Below are 24141 nucleotides of genomic sequence, written 5' to 3' on the forward strand. Positions count from 1 at the left end.
GCAGCAACACCTGATAACTGCTGCTTGACCAGCAACTGGTTTTCCACAGCTTTCCCAGCTCCCAGTCCCACACGGATCATCCGTGTTTTACTGCAATTACAGGAGTTTTATGTCCCGCAGTGGGAGAGGTTGGAGTCTGCACAAAGATGATGGCTGGTGGGTCACAGCTAGAGGGTGGAGCCAGGTAACAAGGGGTGTGGCTGGCAGGACAGGCAGAGAAGATGGAGGCTGCAGCTGGAGAGGGTTGGGTGGCCTCTGCTGCTTTGGTCCTGGTATTGGCACTGTCCCAGCTGGGAGGTTTGTTGCTACGGCTCTTGGAGGGTTTGGGGTTAGTAGGTGATGGACAGGTGGGCTCAGGTATGGTCAGGATATGGAGCTGCAGTCCCATCTGTCTAGTACATCAGGTGCCAGAGCCATAAGTAATGATAATTTATAGCTAATTAGCTGCAGGCCTCTGCTCCTATCTTCCTCTGTCTCCAGCTGTTCTCTCTTCACATCCTCATCCATCTACCGCTGCTGGCACTGCTGTAACCTCCCAGGAATGTGTGCATGAAGAGGAGGAGAGAAGCAGCAGATGATGAGCAAGGCACACTGGAGGAGAGGACTGTGGTACTGAATGTGCAGGATACCACAGCTTATGGGATATTATCACCCCCTAGCAAATTATGTTCTTTTCTGTGCTCTGTTTATTACTCATAATATCTTACAGCTATAATTTATTATCCTTTTCAGAACTAAGATTTGAGCTCAAAGAACAAAAGACATATGTGAGGAGTGATCAGCAGTCTATGGAGGAGGGTGACTTGATGAGGACAATTAAGAAGGAAGAAGGAGAGACGTATGTGAGGAGTGATCAGCAGTGTATGGAGGAGGGTGACATGATGAGGACAATTAAAGAGGAAGAAGAAGAGACGTGTGTGAGAAGTGATCAGCAGTCTGGGGAGGAGGGGGACATGAAGAGGACAAGTAAAGAGGAGGAAGAAGAAGAGACGTATGTGAGGAGTGATCAGCAGTCTATGGAGGAGGGTGACATGATGAGGACAATTAAAGAGGAAGAAGAAAAAACGTGTGTGAGAAGTGTTCAGCAGTCTGTGGAGGAGGGGGATATGAAGAGGACAATTAAAGAGGAAGAAGAAGAGACGTGTGTGAGAAGTGATCAGCAGCCTGGGGAGGAGGGGGACATGAAGAGGACAAGTAAAGAGGAGGAAGAAGAAGAGACGTATGTGAGGAGTGATCAGCAGTCTATGGAGGAGGGTGACATGATGAGGACAATTAAAGAGGAAGAAGAAAAAACGTGTGTGAGAAGTGTTCAGCAGTCTGTGGAGGAGGGGGATATGAAGAGGACAATTAAAGAGGAAGAAGAGGAGACATATGTGAGGAGTGATCAGCAGTCTATGGAGGAGGGAGACATGATGAGGACAAATAAAGAGGAAGAAGAAGAGACATGTGTGAGGAGTGATCAGCAGTCTATGGACGAGGGGTACATGATGAGGACAAGTAAAAAGGAAGAAGATACATATATGAGGAGTGATCAGCAGTCTGTGAAGGAGGGGGACGTGATGGGGACTACTATAGAGGAGGATCCTCTTACAGAGGGCAGAACAGGTTAGTAATCAATATTCAATATCTATTTACTGGTAGCTATGGCAGTGTCACTGCTCACATACTGGCCTGATTCGGGTTATCCTATATACTCCTGTTAGATTTTTGTCATCTAAAACTGTGGTCTCCAACCCCTGGTCCGTGGCCCACTGCCGTTACGTGGGCTGTTTGCAGCCGGTCTGCGGGTCTGGCCTCTTGCCCCTCCCCCTGCAGCTGCTGCTTGTGTTACCTTAGCTGGTGGCCGCTTCCTCTTTTATATTCCCCAGTCGGCCCTTGTCCTCCATTCTCTCTCATCTTCTTTTACAGCAGCGCGCCCCGCAGCTGCTGTGAAGAGGCAGGAGCAGGAGAGCGGCTTCCTGTAGCGGCGATGTATATCGCCGTTACCATGGGAACCGCTCTCCTGCTTCCTGCCTCTAAGGGCAACTTTACTGGGGCAACTGTACTCGCTATACTGGGACAACTATACTACCTGTACTGGGGCAACTATACTACCTGTACTGGGCAACTGTACTACCTGTACTGGGGCAACTGTACTCGCTATACTGGGGCAACTATACTAGCTGTACTGGGGCAACTGTACTTATTATAGTGGGGCAACTATACTACCTATACTGGGGCAACTATACTACCTGTACTGGGGCAACTGTACTACCTACACTGGCGCAAGAATACTACCTATACTGGGGCAACTGTACTCGCTATACTGTGGCAACTGTACTCGCTATACTGGGGCAACTATACTACCTATACTGGGCCAACTGTACTTATTATAGTGGGGCAACTGTACTACCTACACTGGCGCAAGAATACTACCTATACTGGGGCAACTGTACTCGTTATACTGTGGCAACTTTACTACCTATACTAGGGCAAGAATACTACCTGTACTGAAACAAATGTACTCGCTCTACTGGGGCAACTATACTACCTGTAGTGGGGAACTGTACTTGCTATACTGGGGCAACTACACTCCCTATATGGGGCAATTGTAGTCGTTATAACTGTACTACCTATACTGGGGCAAGTATACTCGCTATACTGAGGCAACTATACTACCTATAGTGGAGGCAACTATACTACTATACTACCTATACTGTGGCAACTGTACCCGCTATACTGGGACAACTATACTACCTACACTGGGGTAACTATACTACCTATACTGGGGCAGTGTGTGTAAATATTCCAAACCATGAAAATTCCCACTAATAAGTTAAATAAGGAATTAGTAAAAAAAAAAAAAAAAAAAAAAAAAAAAGATTATGTCTTAATTAACCATTTCAGTTCGCGGGGACTTCTCACCTTATGCAATAGAACATTTTTCACCTCCCATTCATTCGCCAATAACTTTATCAATACTTATCAGAATGAATTGACCTATATCTTGTTTTTCCGCCACCAACTAGGCTTTCTTTGGGTGATACATTTTGCTAAGAATTATTTTTTTCTAAATGCATTGTCTCAGGAATATTGAGAAAAAAAATTCATTATTTCTCAGTTTTCGGCCATTATAGCTTTAAAATAATACATGCTACCATGATAAAACCTATGTATTTTATTTGCCCATTTGTCCCGGTTATTACACCATTTAAATTTTGTCCCTATCATAATGCATGAGGCCAATATTTGATTTGGAAATGAAGGTGCATTTTTTTCAGTTTTGCGTCCCTCACTATTCACAAGCTTATAATTACAATCTTATAAAAAATATTTGTACTATACCCTCTTCACATGCATATTTAAAAAGCTCAGACCTTTAGGTAACTATTTGTGTTTTTTTTTTTTTTTTAATTGTATTTTTTTTTTCCATTAAAATTTTTATTTGGATAATGTTTGGTGTGGGAGTTAAACAGTAAATTTTAAATGTAATTATGTTGGTTTATTTTGTTAAAAAATGTATGTAGATTTAGTTTTACTATTTGGTCACAAGATGTCAACAGTGAAATTTTTTTTTTTTCAGCCTGGAAGCATTAAGAGGATGGAAACTTTTTTTTTTTTTTTTTTTTTTTTTTACTTAGATCAATGAACCGGAACCTTGTTCCCATTTATTGATCTCTGGGCTACCGGGAGGTGGCACGGGGACGCACGCTGAAGCGTGCAGCAGCCGCCTAGGCGGCATAAATGGTTAAATGTGACCCTCACTGATGAGAAATTCCCCTTTTTATCTCTTTCTTGCTCTCAGAAGCCGTTTTCTGCTAGGAAAGTGTTTTATAGTTGCAATTTCTTATCAGTGAGGGTCACACTGTAGTGACTTCCTGTCTGAGTCAGGACTGAGTCAGCCACTTACATAGCTGATATTTAACTCTTTCAGGCAGAGAAAGAAAAAAAGGAACACAGCATAGTTATTTGTGTGCTAGGCACTGTACATACACATGTCTATCATCATGTCACATGTCACTTTTGGTATCCTTTAACAAGTACCCCTTTGCACACTCGCATGCCAATGTTCAAACAAATGCATACACAGATTCACTCATCCAGGCACCACTGTTATCCCTACAGCTAAGTTAAAAGCCGGGGTCTAAGTTCATAGAAGAATGCATTCTTTTGCTTTGTCACCTACACTGCACAGAAGTACCCAGGTAAACATAGGTGTCCTAACTCTGGCCCTGTAACATGCATAGTGCAGACATGCAAACACATTCTTTGCATCAAACCTATCTAGGGATTAGGAGCACACATCCTGGGACAGATAGCGCATCTTACCAATCGCACAAGGGTGCTAACGTAATATATCCATGCGCACCATGCACATACACCAGCATAAGCTGTGTGCATGCTGACAAAAAACACATACAGGGGAAGGAGGGAGTGCACTGAATTAAAACCCTGGCCACAGGGGTCAGGCATGCAGCAAATCAGGTGTTTCTGACATTATTGTCAGACCTCACAAGATTAGCTGCATGCTTTTTTTCTGGTGTGATTCAGACACTTAATCAGCAGATCGGCAGATAAATAGATCAGCAGGGCTGCCAGGAAATATGTATTGTTTAAAAGGAAATACATATGGCAGCCTCCATATTCTTCTCACTTCAGTTCCCCTTTAAATTACTTATTTACATGTCCTAACTAGAGGTGATGTGCCTGGATATATGTGTTTTTTTTCTTGCTGCGCTGCTTAATGACAATAGGGGAGAGGGTAATAAAGGGTTAATAACTAATGGGGGATTTATTTTTTTAAAGTGTTGTGTATGTGTCTTTTTACTTTCATTTTCAGAATTACCACCAGCTTCTCTCTCATGCCCCTGATAATTTATTACAGACACTTTAATCAGCTTTGGGAGCACATGTTCCCATTCACCGATCACAGACCAGCAGGATAGAGACACATATCTACGCCTCTGATCCGCAGGTGAAGTTTTTAGAGGAGTAGATATGCATAGCAAGGATCCAGAACTGGTTAAAGGACATATATTTGGCATAAATCAAGCAGACTCTGAACTCCACATCCCTCCCTCAGCTGCTGAAAAGATGGGTACAATGACCTGGGAAACATACAGGAGCCCAACATAGGTGTTAAGGCGAAGGGCGGGAGAACCAAATGGCATCACCTGTGTTCTCTCCAGATTCTCAATGTAAGTTATGTGGAGTTCAGAAGGGACGGTAGAGAGGTCTGTAGCTTAGGATGTCTCAAAACAAAAACTAGAGTAGAGTAGGGCATGCTTTCTCTCCAGCTCCACCCACCTTGCAAACAGGTTCCTCCTAGCTCATTCCACCACCTGGCAAACAGGCTCCTCCTAGCCCACTCCGCCACCTGGCAAACGGGCACCTCCTAGTCCCCTCCACCACCTGGCAAACAGGCTCCTCCTAGCCTACTCCACCACCTGGCAAACGGGTTCCTCCTAGCCCACTCCACCACCTGGCAAACGGGTTCCTCCTAACCCACTCCACCACCTGGCAAACAGGCTCCTCCTAGCCCACTCCACCACCTGGCAAACAGTCTCCTCCTAGCCTACTCCAAGATCTGGCAAACAGGTTCCCCCTAACCCACTCCACCACCTGGCAAAGGGGTTACTCTTAGCCCACTCCACCATCTGGCAAACAAGTTCCTCCTAGCCTACTCCACCACCTGGCAAACGGGCTCCTCATAGCCCCCTCCACCACCTGGCAAATGGGCTCCTCCTAGCCCCCTCCACCACCTGGCAAACGGGCTCCTCCTAGCCCACTCCACCACCTGGCAAACAGGCTCCTCCTAGCCCCCTCCACCACCTGGCAAACGGGCTCCTTCTAGCCCCCTCCACCACCTGGCAAAGGGGCTTCTCCTAGCCCACTCCACCACCTAGCAAATGGGTTCCTCAAAACCCACTCCACCATCTGGCAAACAGGTTCCTCCTAGCCCCCTCCACTATCTGGCAAACAGGTTCCTCCTAGCCCACTCCTTCTTCTGGGTTGGGAATACAGCATCTTTATCACTGTCAGAAAAGGACGTGGAAATTCCATAACCTGGAGAGAGTAACACAGAGGGGACAGAGGAGGCAGGCGAAGTGCTTCTGTGCATCCAAACTTAGAAGCAGAGATCCCTTGACCACATCCCATTATATCCACCTGGTCTAGTGTTCACTAGTGTTGTCTCCAGCCTGGCGTGAACCTGAACTAAGTGGGATATAGAGACAAAAAGGAAGATTCGGTAGCCCCAATAGTGTAAAATCACTGGTATACAGGTTATTCATTGATAGACTGGTATACTCACAAACACAGGTTGCAGAGCTAGGCAATCGCTGAATGCACCAATGGGGAATTTTTCCCGTCCCCACTCGGGCTAAGATGTCGCTCTCTGTAGATTGAAAAGGGTAGGAACAACCTTCCACAGGGTGGATAAAAGATCACTTTGAGGAGCAGAGGCGCCAATGTAGTATAAAATAAATTAAAAACCTTTTAAAATTGGGAGGGGTAATGCTGGACTTACCTCTCCACAAAAGAAGACACAATAATGTTTAATATACAAATTACATTTACTTCTTACTCCAAACGGTCTGCAACGCGTTTCGCGGGTCTCACACCCACTTCCATGCAGATCTTTTGGAGTAAGAAATAAATGTACTTTGTATTAGTATTACACACTATTGTGTCTTCTTTTGTGGGGAGGTAAGTCCACCATTAAGCCCCCCCCCCCCCCCTTCATTTAAAACGTTATAACCAGGCAACTAGTATGGCTTATTTGGAAATAAGCAATACCAGTTCCTTGGCTGCCCTGCTGATCTTTTGCGTGTAATTCTTTTACCCATAGACCCTGAACAAGCATATGCAGATCAGATACACTGACTGAAGGCTGACTATGAGGCGTGGGATTAAGACACTGCTGCAGCCAAAGAGATCAGCAGGACAGCCAGACAACTGGTATTGTTTAAAGCAGCAGGCTCAGCTATACTATGCCAGGGGGGGGGGGGGAAACACACACATATACCGTATATAAGTAGATAACTACTTGTTCCACTTACACAACAGATGTATTGTACTGTCCATGTCTTGATTTCAGTGAATTTGTGAAGTTTATTTAGTAAATAAAGGGAATTCGGTTTCTGGTAGTTACCATTTTTATTCCATCTGACTGAAGCCAATCCTGATGTCATTTCCTCCCTTCCTTTTTTTCTCCGAGAATCTGTAAAGGAGCAATTGAAAAAGTCACAGCCAAAAAATGGGCGCAAGTGTTATTTATTGTAATATAGAAAGCTGTTACCCTATTTAGCGGGTGGTTGCAATTACATTGAAATGTATCATATTATTGATAGCGGTGATAAGGGGGTGTTAAGGTTAGGCACCACTAGGAAGGTTCTTAGGGTTAGGCACCACCAAGGGAGTCTTAGGGTTAGGCACCACCAGTGGGGTCTTATGATAGGTACACACTATGAGATATCCTGGCAGATTTACTGTCAGATCGATTATCCAACATGTGCGATCTGATTTCCGATAATCTTCCGATTGATTTCCGACTATTTTCCTCTCACTTCTATTGGAAATCAATCGGAAAACAATTGTGAATAGATTGGACATGTTGCAAATAATCGATCTGACAGTAAATCTGCCAGAAAATCTCATAGTGTGTACCTAGCGTTAGGGTAAGGCACCACCAAGGGGGTCTTAAGGTTATGGACCACCGGGGGGGGGGGGTGTTAAGGTTAGGCACCCCCAGGGGAGGCTTCTGTGTAAGAGTAGGTCAGGTTTTAACATTGTCTGTAAATTTACTGATAAAGTAATACCATAATTAAATTACCATTTTTGTTATTTAAGGTGTTTAAATTATTTTCCTATATCGCTAATAATATTGTCAGTTATCGTCGAACCTAAATTAGATTGCAATTTTTTCAAATGTATACCATCTGTAATGCCATAGCTAGCTTGATTGTAAACACATGAGAACACAGGAAGATCAAATTTCAGCTCAGCCTCACAGTGAACTGAACTCAGCCAACCACAGATGAACCGGAATGTGGGAGGGGAGATCACGTCGGCAATGTACCAAATAGAGCCAGTCTGACTGAGCTACAGCAAGATTTATTACAGCAGAAACATATCTGAGTAGATTGGAGTGCTTGCAATGCAGGGTGGGGTTCCAGGCTGCACAATGTACGCATTGCAGTGGGCAAATGGAATTAGATTGTGTGGCTGACAATCCTTCATTAAAATGTAATTAATATGGCAGTCTCCATATCCCTCTCAGTTCAATTGTCACTTTAAAAGGAGCTGTCAGCCATACTATCTCAGGAAACGAAACAAATATATAAGTAGATAAATACTTGCTCTACTTACATAACATATGTATTGCAACGTCCATGTTATGATTCCTGTGAATTTTATAAAGGAAAAGTTGAGAATCATATTCTAGACAGTTTCCATATTTACTGTGGCTATTTTGAAGCCAGTTGTGATGTAATATCCGCCCTTAGTCTCCTCTCCCTGATTTGCCTGCCCTTCACTATAGAAGGTACATTGTCTCAGCATGAGAAATTTTGGCCAATCAGAGAGGAACAGAGGTGTGGGAGGGGAAAACAGGAGGGAAAGACGCTTCAGCCAATCAGGCTGCATTAGTTACGTCTGAGGGGAAGTAGGGAAGCAAAAAAAGACAACCCAGCATGCCCTGCAACTTCTCTTTTGTGTACCAAATTTTCTGTGTACCAAATAAGAGTCAGGTAAACTGGGGAATGATAATTTATCAACAAGAAAAGTAATAGTAATTTTAACTTTTGGATTGGTTGATTAGCATCCTTATTACTTGTTTACCAGATAAAAATAAAGAATTGATTTTTGATTTTATGCCCGACAGTTACTCTTTAATTCAGCCCCCTCTGCTCCCAGTGGCCTGAGCTGGGCAGGACGGTATTTTGATGGGTATTTATGCTGTTAGTGTGGAGCGTTGTAGTCATTATATGGACTTGTATTTATGTAAGTGAGAAGCAAACCCAGAGAAGCTATTCTAATATTCTATATATGAGTGAGGCTGGGGCATTGCAGCGATGTATCCAGTGCATGGGAGGTGGGTAGTGCACTAAATGTATTATAAGACTACACAATGGTAATAAGAATGTGTAAGTGACACCACATTGCTGTACAAACCTAACACAGATTTCCTGCTATAAGTAAATATAGGTCTGTTGTCACAGGAGTAACACATTGCTTCCACTGTCTCATCAAGCTCTACATTGTACCGCTTTTCCATGCATGGCCAATGGTTTAGCTGTAAGGAGGGTCAATAACATGCAAATAACTGACTTGTATGCAAATATAATTCAAATTGTATGCAGATAATCCCATTTATCAGATCATGCATTGGATTGGCTGAATATCAAGCCAAGCATAAAAGGTTCATGCAAGGCAAAATTATTGTTTTGTGATTGGCTGCCTGTAAGGAGCACAACCTTCTGCAGTTCTCTGTCAGGCTGAGAACTAGTGATGGTCAGTGACTTGCCAATAACTCTGAGATGGTGTAAATTGTATGCTAATTATATGCAAAGTGATGCAACTGCTGCATTTTGTCCATTTCTAATCTGTATCAACTTTGCATCAACTTAGAGTTATCAGCAGCTCACTGACTCTCCCTAATGACAAATGCTCCTCCCCTCAGAATTCTCTAACAGGAAGTGATGATGTTTCTCTATTTGCAGCGCGGAGTCCCAGCATCAGGAACCTCTCAGAGACTCGTCTCTCTGTATCCACAGACTGTACAACGGATGATGATGTCACTGGACAAGAGTCTCCTGCTGATATCCTGGTGACCCCAAATATTCCCCCAGACTCCCCTCACTTGTCTAACCTAGAGACGCCTCATACCCATCACAGATCTTCCTCTGCTGGAGGGTCTTATTGCTGTTCCACGTGTGGGAAATGTTTTGTATGGAAATCAAGTCTTATCAGTCATGAGAGATCTCACACTGGAGAGAAGCCCTATACATGTGCTGAGTGTGGGAAATGTTTTAATTTGAAATCATTGCTTGTCTATCATGAGAGATCTCACACTGGTGAGACACCCTATTCATGTGCTGAGTGTGGGAAATGTTTTAGACATAAATCGAAGCTTGTCAGACATGAGAAATCTCACACTGGTGAGAAGCCCTATTCATGTGCTGAGTGTGGGAAATGTTTTAGATGTAAATCAGAGCTTGATAGACATGAGAGATCTCACACTGGTGAGAAGCCCTGTTTATGTGCTGAATGTGGGAAATGTTTTGCACTTAAATCACATCTTGTCAATCATAAGAGATCTCACACTGGTGAGAAGCCCTATTCATGCACTGAGTGTGGGAAATGTTTTGCACGTAAATCACATCTCGTCATTCATGAAAGATCTCACACTGGTGTGAAGCCTTTTTCATGTGCTGAGTGTGGGAAATGTTTTGCACAGAAAGCAGACCTTGTCAGACATGGGAGATCTCACACTGGTGAGAAATCCTTTTCATGTGCTGAGTGTGGGAAATGTTTTGCACAGAAAGCAGTCCTTGTCAGACATGAGAGATCTCACACTGGTGAGAAATCCTTTTCATGTGCTGAGTGTGGGAAATGTTTTGCACAGAAAGCAGACCTTGTCAGACATGAGAGATCTCACACTGGTGAGAAGCCCTGTTTATGTGCTGAATGTGGGAAATGTTTTGCACTTAAATCACATCTTGTCAATCATAGGAGATCTCACACTGATGAGAAGCCCTATTCATGCACTGAGTGTGGGAAATGTTTTGCACGTAAATCACATCTCGTCATTCATGAAAGATCTCACACTGGTGAGAAGCCTTTTTCATGTGCTGAGTGTGGGAAATGTTTTGCACAGAAAGCAGTCCTCGTCAGACATGGGAGATCTCACACTGGTGAAAAGCCCTTTTCATGTGCTGAGTGTGGGAAATGTTTTGCACAGAAAGCAGATCTTGTCAGACATGGGAGATCTCACGCTGCAGTGCTCTCCCCATAATTTTTTTCCCCGTGGCATGTGGCAAGTTGCTGGGTGGGTTGTGAGGTGGAAATGCAGGGCCGGTGCAACTCTGCTTAAAGGGAACCTTAACTGAGAGGGATACGGATGTTTCATTTTTAACAATAACAGTTGCAACCCTGCTGATCTCTTTCGCTGCAGTAGTGTCTGAATCACACACCTGAAACAAGCATGCAGCTAATCCAGTCTGACTTCAGTCAGAGCACCTGATCTGCATGCTTGTTGAGGGGCTGTGGCTAAATGTATATTAAATACAGGATCAGCAGGAGAGTCAGGCAACTGGTATTATTTTAAAAGGAAAAAGCCATATCCTTTTCAGTTTAGGTTCCCTTTAAAGCATAGGAGGAGTAGGGATGATTAATGATATGCAAATACTCCTGAGTTGATGCAAATTTTTATGCAGCTTCAAATTGGACCAATCAATTTATACCGGAGTGGGACTTGGTTGGTCCAATTTCAAGCTGCATATATTTATAATCCTGCTAATATTAGCATACGCATTTGCATAAATTTGGAAGTATTTGCACATCATTGATCATAATGAGGAGGTGAGTAGATGACAGCTGCCTGCTCACCAAAATTAGCCAGGCAGAGCACCCGGCTAAAAGAGCTTGGGGCGGCCACTGCGCTGTGAAAAGCCTGATTTTCATGTGCCGAGTGTGGGAAATGTCTTGACTAATAATGTTTTGATAAACTTCATTTATTTTTTTTTTCCTGCACAAGGAAGCATAATTACACAGCATCTCGAGGACTGTTTCATGCTACGCAGTGTATTGATCTGTACATCAGCGAAGTCCCTAAACTGAGGTGACTTGGTGAAATAAATATGCACGTATACAGTACTAAGCCTAGTTAGCACTTGCCTGTATTCACTCTTAAAATTTTCCATTGGAATGATTGATAAACCAGCATTAATATCTATGCAAATGAGGCAGGTTCTGCAGCCACGGCTCTCCTGAAGAGTAAATGGAAGCCAAAACACATGTGCCTGAACAAACTCTCTTGATAAGAAGAAAGTGCTGAAAAGTGAATTGTTTTTGTTGGGAGCTGAATGAGCCTGATTTTATGTCACACTGATATGGCTGCGTTGTACAATTCAGAGTCAAAATTTAACCCCAATTTAAATCGAGAATGTGAGACTTCAGGATAGTTTTATATAACACTGTTATTTACCTGCTGTGAGCTGCAGATGTGGGAATATTAGAAACTCCCATTTATCCAGACTGAACTGAGGACAGGAGATCTCTGTTTCTCTGTATTCTTATTTTGCAGTCACAAAATAAATTATGTGAACGTGTTTTATATATTTACTAGCGGAAGATCCGACGTTGCTTGAGTATGTATTTGGTTGTCGTGTCCGCCCCTTTTTTTTTTTTTTTAACCTTGACACACAGTCACGATATGACCAGGTTTATGCGCTTTGGGGTCATTGAAATTAAACAAATCTCCTCCTCTACTAGCAGCACCAGGCCACACCCACCACCACCTCCTCTACTACCAGCTCTACCAGCACCAGGCCACACCCACCACCACCACCTCCTCTACTTCCAGCTCTACCAGCACCAGGCCACACCCACCACCACCTCCTCTACTACCAGCTCTACCACCACCAGGCCACACCCACCACCTCCTCCTCTACCAGCACCAGGCCACACCCACCACCTCTATTACCAGCTCCAGGCCACACCCATCACCTCCTCCTTTACAAGACAAGACAAATAACATTTATATCGCGCTTTTCTCCTGGCGGACTCAAAGCGCCAGAGCAGCAGCCACTAGGGCGCGCTATATAGGCAGTAGCAGTGTTAGGGAGACTTGCCAAAGGTCTCCTACTGAATAGGTGCTGGATTACTGAACAGGCAGAGCCGAGATTTGAACCCTGGTCTTTTATGTCAGAGGCAGAGCCCTTAACCATTACACCATCCAGCCACCACTACCAGCTACTTTACTACCAGCTCTACCAGCACTAGGCCACACCCACCACCTCCTCCTCTACTGCCAGCACCAGACTACACTCGCTTCTACCAGCACCAGGCCACACCCACCTCCTCCTCTACTAACTGCTCTACTAGCATCAGGCCACACCCAACACCCCCTCCTCTTCTACCAGCACCAGGCCACACCCACCACCTCCTCCTCTACTACCAGCTCTACCAGCACCAGGCCACACCCACCACCACCTCCTCTACTACTAGCACCAGGCCACATCCACCACCTCCTTCTCTACTACCAGCACCAGGCCACACCCACCATATCCTCCTCTACTACCAGCTCTACCAGCACCAGGCCACACCCACCACCACCTCTACTACTAGCACAAGGCCACACCCACCACCTCCTCTACTACCAGAACCAGGCTACACCCACCACCTCCTCCTCTACTACCAGCAACAGGCCACACCCACCACCTCCTCTATCAGCTTTACCAGCACCAGGCCACACCCACCACCTTCTCTACTACCAGCTCTACCAGCACCAGGCCCCAACCACCACCACCTCCTCTACTACTAGCACCAGGCCACACCCACCACCTCCTCCTCTACTACCAGCACCAGGCCACACCCACCACCTCCTCCTCTACTGCCAGCTCTACCATCACCAGGCCACACCCACCACCTCCTCCTCTACTATCAGCACCAGGCCACACATCTCCCACTACTGGCCCAGGCAGGGGAGTCATATGGATGCTTGGATAAATCCACTGTGACCATCTGAAGCACTAAGCAATACTGGTATTGGCATATGCTTATCTGGGTTCCTTTGTTCTTGGTGTTGGCACTCTTCCCCACCTCTGGTGCCCCAGGAAGAGGTGGGGGTCGCCGACTCCCTGGGGGGGTTCATGTGGCATCTGGGGGTCCCGTTCTTAAGAAGGGGACCTCCAGATGCCCACCCCCCTGTTAAGAGAAATGAGTAAAGGGGTACAAATTTGCCCTTACCCATTTCCACAAAACAATGAAAAAAGTCCTTTATTAATCTTAATTAACCAGAAATACTTACATGAACCTTTAAAAAAAATGTTCCGACGCTAATAGTCTCGTAAAAAAGTCATACGCCAATATCCTCGGAAAAGTCATACGCCAATATCCTCGGAAAAGTCCCACGCCAATATCCTCGGAAAAGTCCCACGCCAATATCCTCGGAAAAGTCCCACGCCAATATCCTCGGAAAAGTCCCACGCCAATATCCTCGGAAAAGTCTCACGCCAATATCCTCTTGCGAGTTTCTGTTACGTTGATTGAAGATCTCCACGCAAAAACGCTGACTCATGCTGCCGCTCCCCACCGCCAGCTCTAGCTATACTCTGTATAGCTAGAGGAAAAGCATCTTTGAATTTTTGCTCCAAGGCTCTTCATTGGTCTATTAACAGACCAATAGGGAGCCTTAGAGCCAAACTTTTTTCCTCTTGTTCCCACTTTTCTGTATCGTGGAAATTTGGTCTTTCTAGCAGGCAAGGGGGCTTTGCTATTAACCGCTAAAGTCGGTGGGAAAGCACAGACTCTGACTCGTGATCACAGGTTCAATGCTGAATTCCGACTCAAGAAAACGCATTTGAATCGGAATTCCAATTCTATCCATGACAATCACAATCACGTCCAATTCGGAAGTCCGTGATTTGGGGTATCCGAGCAACATTGGTCAGAAACACCTGATCTGCTGCAGCTTGTTCAGGGTCTATGGCTAAAAGTATTAGAGGCCGGGGATCAGCAGGATAGCCAGGCAACTGATATTGCTTATAAGAAAATAAATATGGCAGCCTCCATATCACTCTCACTACAGTTGTCCTTTATACAGTTGTCCTTTAAAGGACAACTGAAATGAAAGGCATATGGAAGCTGCCATAATTATTTACTTCTAAACAATGCCAGTTGCCTGGCAGCCTTGCTGATCTATTTGGCTGCAGAAGTGTTCAAATAACACCAGAAACAAGCATGCAGCTAATCTTGTAAGATCTGAAACACCTGAGCCGCTGCATGTGTGTTCTGGGCCTATGGCTATAAGTATTAGACACAGAGGATCAGCAGGACAGCCAGGAAACTGGTATTGCTTAAAAGGAAATAAATATGGCAGCCTCTATATACCTCTCACTACAGTTGTCCTTTCAAGCAAAGGTGGTTAGTAATTGTTAGTAAATGTTCTGTATGAATTTCAATTGATACCAGCCTCGCTGTGTAATATTTGTCTGGGAGAGGAGATTATTTTGTATTTGTTTGTATCTAACCTAAAAATTTTTTTTTTTTTTTTTTTGGGGGGGGGGGGTTCTTTTGTCTGTTTACCCCACAATTTTTGGTGTTTTTGTTTTCTTGGATTTGTTTTTTTTGTTGTATAAAGTATTGATAAGGTGGTACCAATGCATTGAGGTACCAAAGGGTGGGATCCCTGCAGTGTATATATATATATATATATATATATATATATATATATAATTTTTTATTTAAGGTAAAATTTTGATTGTTATGCTTATAACAACAACACCGGCAGACCAGTGTACCAGACAAGAAAACAAACAACCTTCCCAACAAGGAAGGTAAAAAGAAAACAAAAGAAAACCTCATACACAAAGTGTACTGGTTGTATCTGTTGTGGACTGGGAAAAGGAGGGGGGAGGGGAGGAGGAGGAGGAGAGGGGAAAAGGTGGAGGAATCCCAAAATACAGCTATATATATATGGAAGGTGCGGGGGACATTACATAAACAGACCGGCAATCACAGTCCAGGGACATACCATGCAGGTCCACCCACCTAGACTAACCAACCAACCAACCGACCGAAACAAGGCACTATTGGGAAGACCATATGTCTCTTTCAATTGGCCAAATGTTATGAGCTTTCCATCACAGACCAAGTCCCTGAGTCGTGTAATGCCATGGGAGCCCCAAAGTTCAGGGTCTACAACAGTGAGAAAATGAGGAAGATTCCATAGAGGTGGAAAGGGGCAGTATTGGGCCAGCTGGGCCTGGAGTTTATGAGCAGCTTCCCAAACATGCACTACTGTTTTTAATGGGATGGTAAGGCGTGGTGAGCACCAACAACCCCAAAAGGGAAGGATAGCCAAACCTTTAAAAGAGCCAATAGCTGCTGCCTTCATTCTATTCAACACACAATTTGCTAACTCCCAGCTAAAGCAAATTCCTACCTTTATCTGGTCATCAGACGCCAGTCAGCCAATCAGGTGTACTGTCATACACCCTTTGCCTGCCGTACCAAATCTAGCAGGAATTTCATAAATTAGGTAGCATTTGGGTGGGAGGCTTCGGTTGGACGCAATCGTGGATTGCATCTGTTACAGGGATACCCCATGTAGGCACATCTTTATTCTATTAGAAGGTATTTCAGGGAAGAGGAAGACCCACCAAGAGGAAGTTGTAAGTAAAGCGGCCCAATAACAGTACTGAAAGATCGGCAATGCTAACACCCCCCCCCCCCCCCATCCCCAGCATCCTTAGGTAGCTGCAACCAGGGCTGGCCCTAGGATTCACAACGCCCTGAGCGAAACCTCATTTTGGTGCCCCCTTACATCCTCTTCGCACACACACACACACACACACACACACTGTACACACACACTGTACACACTACACACACTATACACACACACACACACACACACACACACACATATATACACACACACAGGGGCCCATATGCAATTCAACTTTTCTCCTCAGTTACCTCCTAGGACAGGGGTTCCCAACATTTTTGAAGTCGTGACACATCACATATGTATGTGTAATAGAAAAATACTAATAATCACAAAATGGATGGAAAGAGTGCATTATCCTGAATACACTTAAAAAGGAAGGCTAGAAACTTTCAGGAATATCAATAAAAACATTAAGTGAGACAGTTAAGGGCCCCCCGCCCCAATTTGGAATGATATCAAAGCACTGATAATTTTCCCTATGCGTTATAGCCGCAGTGCGCCCCCCCCCCCCCAAAAAAAAGAAAAAAAAAAGCCCTCAGACTCTGTATAGGTAGTCAGGTATAGGTGCCCCCAGTATAGGATCTCATGTGTAGGTGCCCTCAATATAGGTAGCCAAGCATAGGTGCCCCCAGTATAGGAAGTCAGCTGTAGGTCTCCCCCCCCCCCCCCCATAGGTAGCCAGGCATCAGTGCCTCCAGTACAAATAGCCAGGTGTTGGTGTCCTCAGTAAAGGTAGCCAGAAGTAGGTGCCCTCCCTCCGTTAGATAGCCAGCTCTAGGTGCCCCCTTGGAAGCCGACGCCTGAGCGACTGCTCGGGTCGCTCAGGTCAAAGGCTGGCTATGGCTGCAACCTCTTAAGGGAGATCCTCACAGTTTTAGTGTTCCATAAACAGGATGAGATACGTGCGTCAATCTCCTGAAATACCAAATGTAGTATTGGAGCGGGCGTGTTTCAAAACAAGTATGTAAATTTAGGAAGGAGATTCATCTTTACTGCATTTGCCTTTCCCAGAAGGGTCAGTGGGAGGCCTTGCCAAGCCTAATATCCGGCACGAAAGGTCTCCAAGCCAGGGGTTAAATTCTTCTTGGGGAAGTCCCAAATGTTAGTGGTAAAATGTATACCAAGATATTTAATTTCGGAGTCACAAATAAGTGCACTTACTGGCCCCTCCTGTGGGGGTAGGGGGGGGGGGGTATCTGATCCAACTGTAATATTACTGACTTACCCCAGTTGATTTTAAAGAGAACCTAAACTGAGAGGGATATGGATGTTTCCTTTTAAACAATACCAGTTGCCCGGCAGTCCTACTGATCTCTTAGGCTGCAGTAGTGGCTGAATCACAGACCTGAAACAAGCATGCAGCTAATCCAGTCTGACTTCATTCAGAGCACCTGATCTGCATGCTTGTTCAGGGGCTGTGGCTAAAAGTATTAGAGACACAGGATCAGCAGGAGAGTCAGGAAACTGGTATTATTTTAAAAGGAATCATCCTTCTCAGTTTAGGTTCCCTTTAAGGCCAGAGTACCGCCCAAAAGGCTCTATCATTTCAAGGGACATCACCAGTGAGGGACCCGGGTCCTCAAGGTACAAAAGAAGATCGTCTGCGTACAAAGATATGACTTCAGTCACTTCCCTCACTCTCAATCCCTTGATATCAGTGTTGCTTCACATCGCAATGGCAAGGTGCTCTGGCCAGCACGAAGAGGGAGGGGGATAGGGACAACCCCGTGGAGTATCCCTCTCCAGAGGGAAGGGGTCCGCACACTTTATGGAAATCGTATAAAGCCCGCACCCAGGTTTTAAACCGTGGGGGCAAACCTGAATCACATAAGGACCTCCTAAAGGTATAGCCACTTCACCGAATCAAAGGCCTTCTCCATGTCAAGGGAGGCCCACGACCCTAGATCCCAGGTTTTCAGGTACAATTGAGAGATTCATTATGAGATGGTGGATATTGAGGAAAGTGCTCTTCCCAGGAACAAATCCTGACTGATCGGGATTGCTCAATTTGGGCAGGACTTTGTTTATGCAGATTGATAGGACCTTAGCCAGCAGCTTATAGTCCCGGTTCAGGAGGGAAAAAGGACGATAGGAGGGGCACTCAACAGGGTCCTTGCCTGGCTTGGGAATGATAACTATAAAGGTTCAGATATAGAACTAGGAAGTCCTTCCCCAGAGTGTACCCTGTGGAAGATCTGAAGCCGCTGTGGAGACAGAACTACCCAAGGAAATCAACATCTGGTTCGCTCGCTGGATAAAGCTAGAGAATGCTTCCAGCTTCTCGATCTGCCACTACTGCCAGATGTTAACCCGCTGCCCGGATTCTCACAGGAAACTGTCCTCCCAGGCCTCGTCTAGACCCTTTGCAGGAAGCTTGAACGGCACTCAGAAACAGTAGCGGTTACCTCGCAGGCAATTTAATGCCTAGTAGCACCTATCTTCCCAATAGCCGGTTACCTATGTTTCTTCATCAGATAAGTACACCTGGCTCTCTTACGGCAAGTTATTAGCCCCACAGTCTACATTGCTCACTTGAAAGCACGCATGCTGTTATTGCACTTCTTTTATAAAGTACACTAACTTATTTACTATTATAACTCCGTTTTAGCCAGTTTGGGGTTATCAGTTGGATGCTGTCTTATTACCCACCCTGATATAGAGCATCATCACCAATACTTTACCTGGCAGGATCAGTCAGGACTTAAGGTAGTGCTCACCTTTTCTTCTCCTGACAAGCCTTTTTCCAGATGCCCCAAACAATCGGAAAGGGGCTTCATCGGAGAATATGACTTTGCCCCAGTCTTCAGCAGTCCATTCACCATACTTTCTGCAGAAGATCAATCTGTCCCTGATGCTTTTTTGGGGGAGAAGTGGCTTCTTTGCTGTCCTTCTTGACACTAGGCCATCTTCCAAAAGTCTTCGCCTCACTGTGCGTACAGATGCGCTCACACCTGCCTGCTGCCATTCCTGAGCAACCTCTGCACTGGTTGCACTCCGATTCCGCAGCTGTATCCTCTTTAGGAGACGGTCCTGGCACTTGCTGGACTTTCTTGAACGCCCTGAAGCCTTCTTAAAGGGGAACTTCAGCCTAAACAAACATACTGTCATCAAGTTACATTAGTTATGTTAATTAGAATAGATAGGTAATATAATCTCTTACCCACACTGTTTTAAAAGAACCAGGCAAATGTTTGTGATTCATGGGGGCTGCCATCTTTGTCATGGGGGTAGCCATCTTTTTGGTTGAAAGGAGGTGACAAGGAGCAGGAGACACAGTTCCAACTGTCCTGTGTCCTGATCACCCCTCCCAGCTGCGCGCACTAGGCTTCAAATGTCAAATTCAAAATGTAAAAAAAAAAAAAAATTGCACCAAAACAGCAGAACGAGAACAACAAAATCAGAAATCCCATCATGCTTTTCACAGCATCAGGGGAAAAATGCCCGGGCAGTTTTCTTCTGTGCAACTAAAAATGAGGCTTGTATACGAGAAACAAAGTTCTGATGCTGTAAAACTGTTAAAGAAACACCAGGCCTTTTCAGTGCTGCTGAGTCGATTTTTAGTCCGGAGGTTCACTTTAACAAGAATTGAACCTCTTTCCTTGAAGTTCTTGATGATCCTATAAATTGTTGATTTAGGTGCAATCTTAGAGGCCACAATATCCTTGCTTGTGAAGCCATTTTTATGCAACGCAATGATGGCTGCACACGTTTCTTTGCTGGTCACCATGGTTAACAATGGAAGATCAATGATTTCAAGCTTCACCCTCTTTTTAACATGTCAAGACTGCCATTCTAACCCAATCAGCCTGACATAATGATCTCCAGCCTTGTGCTCGCCAACTTTCTCACCTGAGTTAACAAAACAATTACTGAAATGATCTCAGCAGGTCCTTTAATGACAGCAATGAAATGCAGTGGAAAGGTTTTTTAGGGGATTCAGTTAATTTTCATGGCAAAGAAGGACTATGGCATTCATCTGAACACTCTTCATAACATTCTGGAGTATATGCAAATTGCTATTATAAAAACGTAAGTAATAACTTTTCGAATTTCCACTATTTTTGACGGTCTCAAAACTTTTGGCCAGGACTGTACTTCTAACTACCGGTATGCTCTGCCTGAAGGACCCTCTCAGTACATTATCCTATTATACTTCTCCGCTACATCAGAACTCTCTCTCACCAACATTGATGATTCACAAAGCTTTTTCTCCTGTTTTGATCTGTTTTCGCCTTATCTATGTTACATTTTTAAGCTTCCAAAGAGCAAGAATATAATTTAATTAAAGTGGAATATAACCCAGTATTTCTTATTTGCTCTAAAAGAGTATTTACAGCATAAAATATACTAGCACAATGTTTTTTTTTTTTGTTTTTTTTAGTAAAACAGCATTTAAAGGGTTACATCACAGGACTGACTTTTTCTCCTGCAGGGGCTGCCTTATCCGAACTGGTGATTAGCATATCTTTTGTTTACATTCTTTACTTGATACAATTAAGTAAACATTCTCTGGCTGTGCAGAAACTTATGCCAATGAGTCCTGGAGTGAAACACAGGTCAGAAATCACTGCTGGCTGCATTTAAAACAGAATTACAACAGTTCTGAATAAAATGCACCAGCAGCTTTCAAAGTAAATAAACTGAACTTTGGGAAGTTATAATTTATAAATGAATTATAATACTTCTGCACAAAAGCAAATGTGATAATTGTATGGGCTATAAAAAGTAGGAAAACACATTTTTGTTGAATATTTTGTCAGTTTTAAACCACTTTAAGGTAAGAAAAGTAATATTGAAATGAAGGTAAAGGAACACTTAAGCCAGGAATAAAAAAATAAGTTTTACTTTCCTGGGGCTTCCACCAGCCCCCTGCAGCTGTCCCCTGCCCTCGCAGTCACTCACGGAGCCTCCGGTCCCCCGCCGCCAGCTAGTTTTGTTTTTGCTGACAGGCCCGACAAGCCTGGCCATGAGTATTTTTCTTCGCGTTTCCCTCTGCAATAGCATCCTGCGCCTGTGCAACATGAAGAAGGCTATGCGTGGCAAAGCCTGCGCAGGCACAGAAAGCCAGCCGACTCCCTGTCAGTAAAAACAGAACTAGCTGGTGGCGGGAGACCCAGGCATGGGACAGCTGCAGGGGGCTGGTAGAAGCCCCAGTCAAGTAAAAATGATTTTTTATTCCTGGCTTGTGTCCCTTTAATCAGGAACAACTTACTTTGAGTGATTATCTTGCTTGTAAATGTACTGAAAGGTTATCTTTATCACTTAGGTGATAAATAAGTTATTTGTAAGAAGTTTTGTGGATTGAGCCCATTGACTCTGAACTGCGTTGCTGTCATATCTACGATGCCAGAAGTAATACCTGAGTGACCTCACCGGCTATATCATTGAACGTCATAGCACCATATTCTTGATTGCCTCTGGATTGAAACTTCCATTAACTAAACTTGCATATTGATTGTCCATATGTTACTGGAATATAACAACTGTGTTACTTAAAGGATACCCGAAGTGACATGTGACATCATGAGATAGACAGGTATATGTACAGTGCCTAGCACACAGATAACTATGCTGTGCTCCTTTTTTTCTTTCTCTGCCTGAAAGAGTTAAATATCAGGTATGTAAGTGGCTGACTCAGTCCTGACTCAGACAGGAAGTGACTACAGTGTGACCCTCACTGATAAGAAATTCCAACTATAAAACACTTTCCTAGCAGAAAATGGCTTCTGAGAGCAAGAAAGAGGTAAAAAGGGGAATTTCTTATTCGAAAGAAGATTAGCTGCATACTTGTTTCAGGTGCGCGATTCAGACACTACTGCAGCCAAATAGATCAGCAGGGCTGCCAGGCAACTTGTATTGAGTAAGAGGAAATAAATATGGCAACCAGTATATTCTTCTCACTACAGTTGTCCTTTAAGAGGAAATAAATATGTCAGCTTCTATATCCCTCTCAGTTCAAGTTTACTTTAAAGTACACCTGAGGCGAAAATCAACTATTGAAATAAACGATTGTATCTATCTTCCTTCTACTAAAAATTATTTTTTAAGATATTCCAGTTTTATTTTATATTTAAATCTACTTTTAATTTTTAACCGTTTTATTGTTTTTGCTCAATGACACATTCATTGAAGTATGCCAGAGCTAAAATCCATGAACTATTGACCCCTTTTATCTCTTTCCTGCTTTAGAAGCCATTTTCTGCTGGGAAAGTGTTTTATAGTTGGAATTTCTTATCAGTGAGGGTCACACTGTAATCACTTCCTGTCTGAGTCAGGACTGAGTCAGCCACTTACATACCTGATATTTAACTATTTCAGGCAGAGAAAGAAAAAAATCTGTGTGCGAGGCACTGTACATATACATGTCTATCTCATCATGTCACTTCGGGTATCTTTTAACGCACTGATGTCAATTTTTGCTGAGATGTTTGGCTGCCACTCAGGAAGCTAGTGATACTCTGCATAACTCTCCCTCCTGTCCCCTTATATGTGTAATATATCTCCCCCACTCCTCTTTGGGATACTTGTTTATTAGTTTTCCTTTGAAGGTACATTAACCTCCCTAGCGGTATTGATAAGCCTGACTTATCCTGAAAAAAAAAAATAGCTAAAATCAGTAAGGATGAGTCAGGCTCGTCCAGCTGTTACAGTTACTCACCTGCGGCATCGCTGGCATGCGATATCCCTCGCCGACACTTCACGGGCCGGCTTCCCTGTGCGTGGATTCTGGTCTTTTTAGCGGCAATTCCCTGCGGCGATCTCCTCTTCCTCCCTCTGCTTCCTGTCCTTTGGCGATTGTGTTCACCACCGTGTTGGGTGCACGCAGTGTCATCAATTCAGGCGGCAGATTCAAATTTTTTATACTGAATCCAATACAAACATCTGTATTGGATTCAATGTAAAAAATTCTATGTGTAAAAAAAAAAAAAAAAAAAGCTATGGCCAGCACTACTGCCTAAAGCAGCAAACATTTAAGAAAATAATTTACAAAAATGTGAAAAGATCATTAAAAAAGTGCTTTTTTTTAATATTGTACGCATGCTTGTGCGCAGTTAGCAAGATCACAACTTGCAAGCAATTCGCAAAAAAATGCTTACTATATAAAGAAACTGTGAAAAGAAACTTCTGGTACAGAAATTGCCAGGAAAAGAAATGCTGGGGAGGATTCCCGAGGTGACATGATGAGATAGACGTGTGTATGTACAGCGCCTAGCACACACATAACTACACTGTGTTCCTTTTTTTTCTTTCTCTGCCTGAAAGAGTTAAATATTAGAGATGTCGCGAACGGTTCGCCAGCGAACGTTTCCAGGCGAACTTCGGTGGTTCGCGTTCGCCAATAGCAGGCAAACTTTTCCAGAAATTCGCTTCGCACCATAATGCTCTATTGAGCAGAACTTTGACCGTCTACATCACAGTCAGCAGGCACATTGTTGCCAATCAGACTGCACTCACTCCTGGAGCCCCCCGTATAAAAGGCAAGGTCCTTGTGCCGTTTTACTCACTAGTCTGCCTGCACTTATTAGTTAAGGGACAGCTGCTGACAGACTCTGCTAGGGAGAGTTTAGTTAGGCTCTTATAGGCTTTTCCTAGCTAATTGTTATTACTCTCCTTCCTCCCTCCGGGAGGAGGGTCTCATCTTCCAGGGAATTGTAGAATTTCAAAAGCCAGCTTATATACCTTGGCCAGGAATTGAACCCAGGTCT

At 44.1% G+C, this 24141-nt stretch overlaps 1 protein-coding gene across 1 annotated transcript in view; it reads left to right on the plus strand.

Moving 5' to 3' along the window:
- LOC137535489 (zinc finger protein 585A-like) overlaps positions 1-12243 on the plus strand; it is a 62984-nt gene extending 50741 nt beyond the window's left edge. The window contains exon 5 of the mRNA XM_068257325.1: positions 9952-12243. Coding sequence (XP_068113426.1) covers positions 9952-10996 — 1045 coding nt within the window. The 3' untranslated portion in view covers positions 10997-12243. The remainder of the gene's footprint in view (positions 1-9951) is intronic.
- The last annotated feature ends 11898 nt before the right edge of the window (positions 12244-24141 follow it).

Source organism: Hyperolius riggenbachi, chromosome 10, assembly GCF_040937935.1.
Source record: "Hyperolius riggenbachi isolate aHypRig1 chromosome 10, aHypRig1.pri, whole genome shotgun sequence".
NCBI lineage: Eukaryota > Metazoa > Chordata > Amphibia > Anura > Hyperoliidae > Hyperolius > Hyperolius riggenbachi.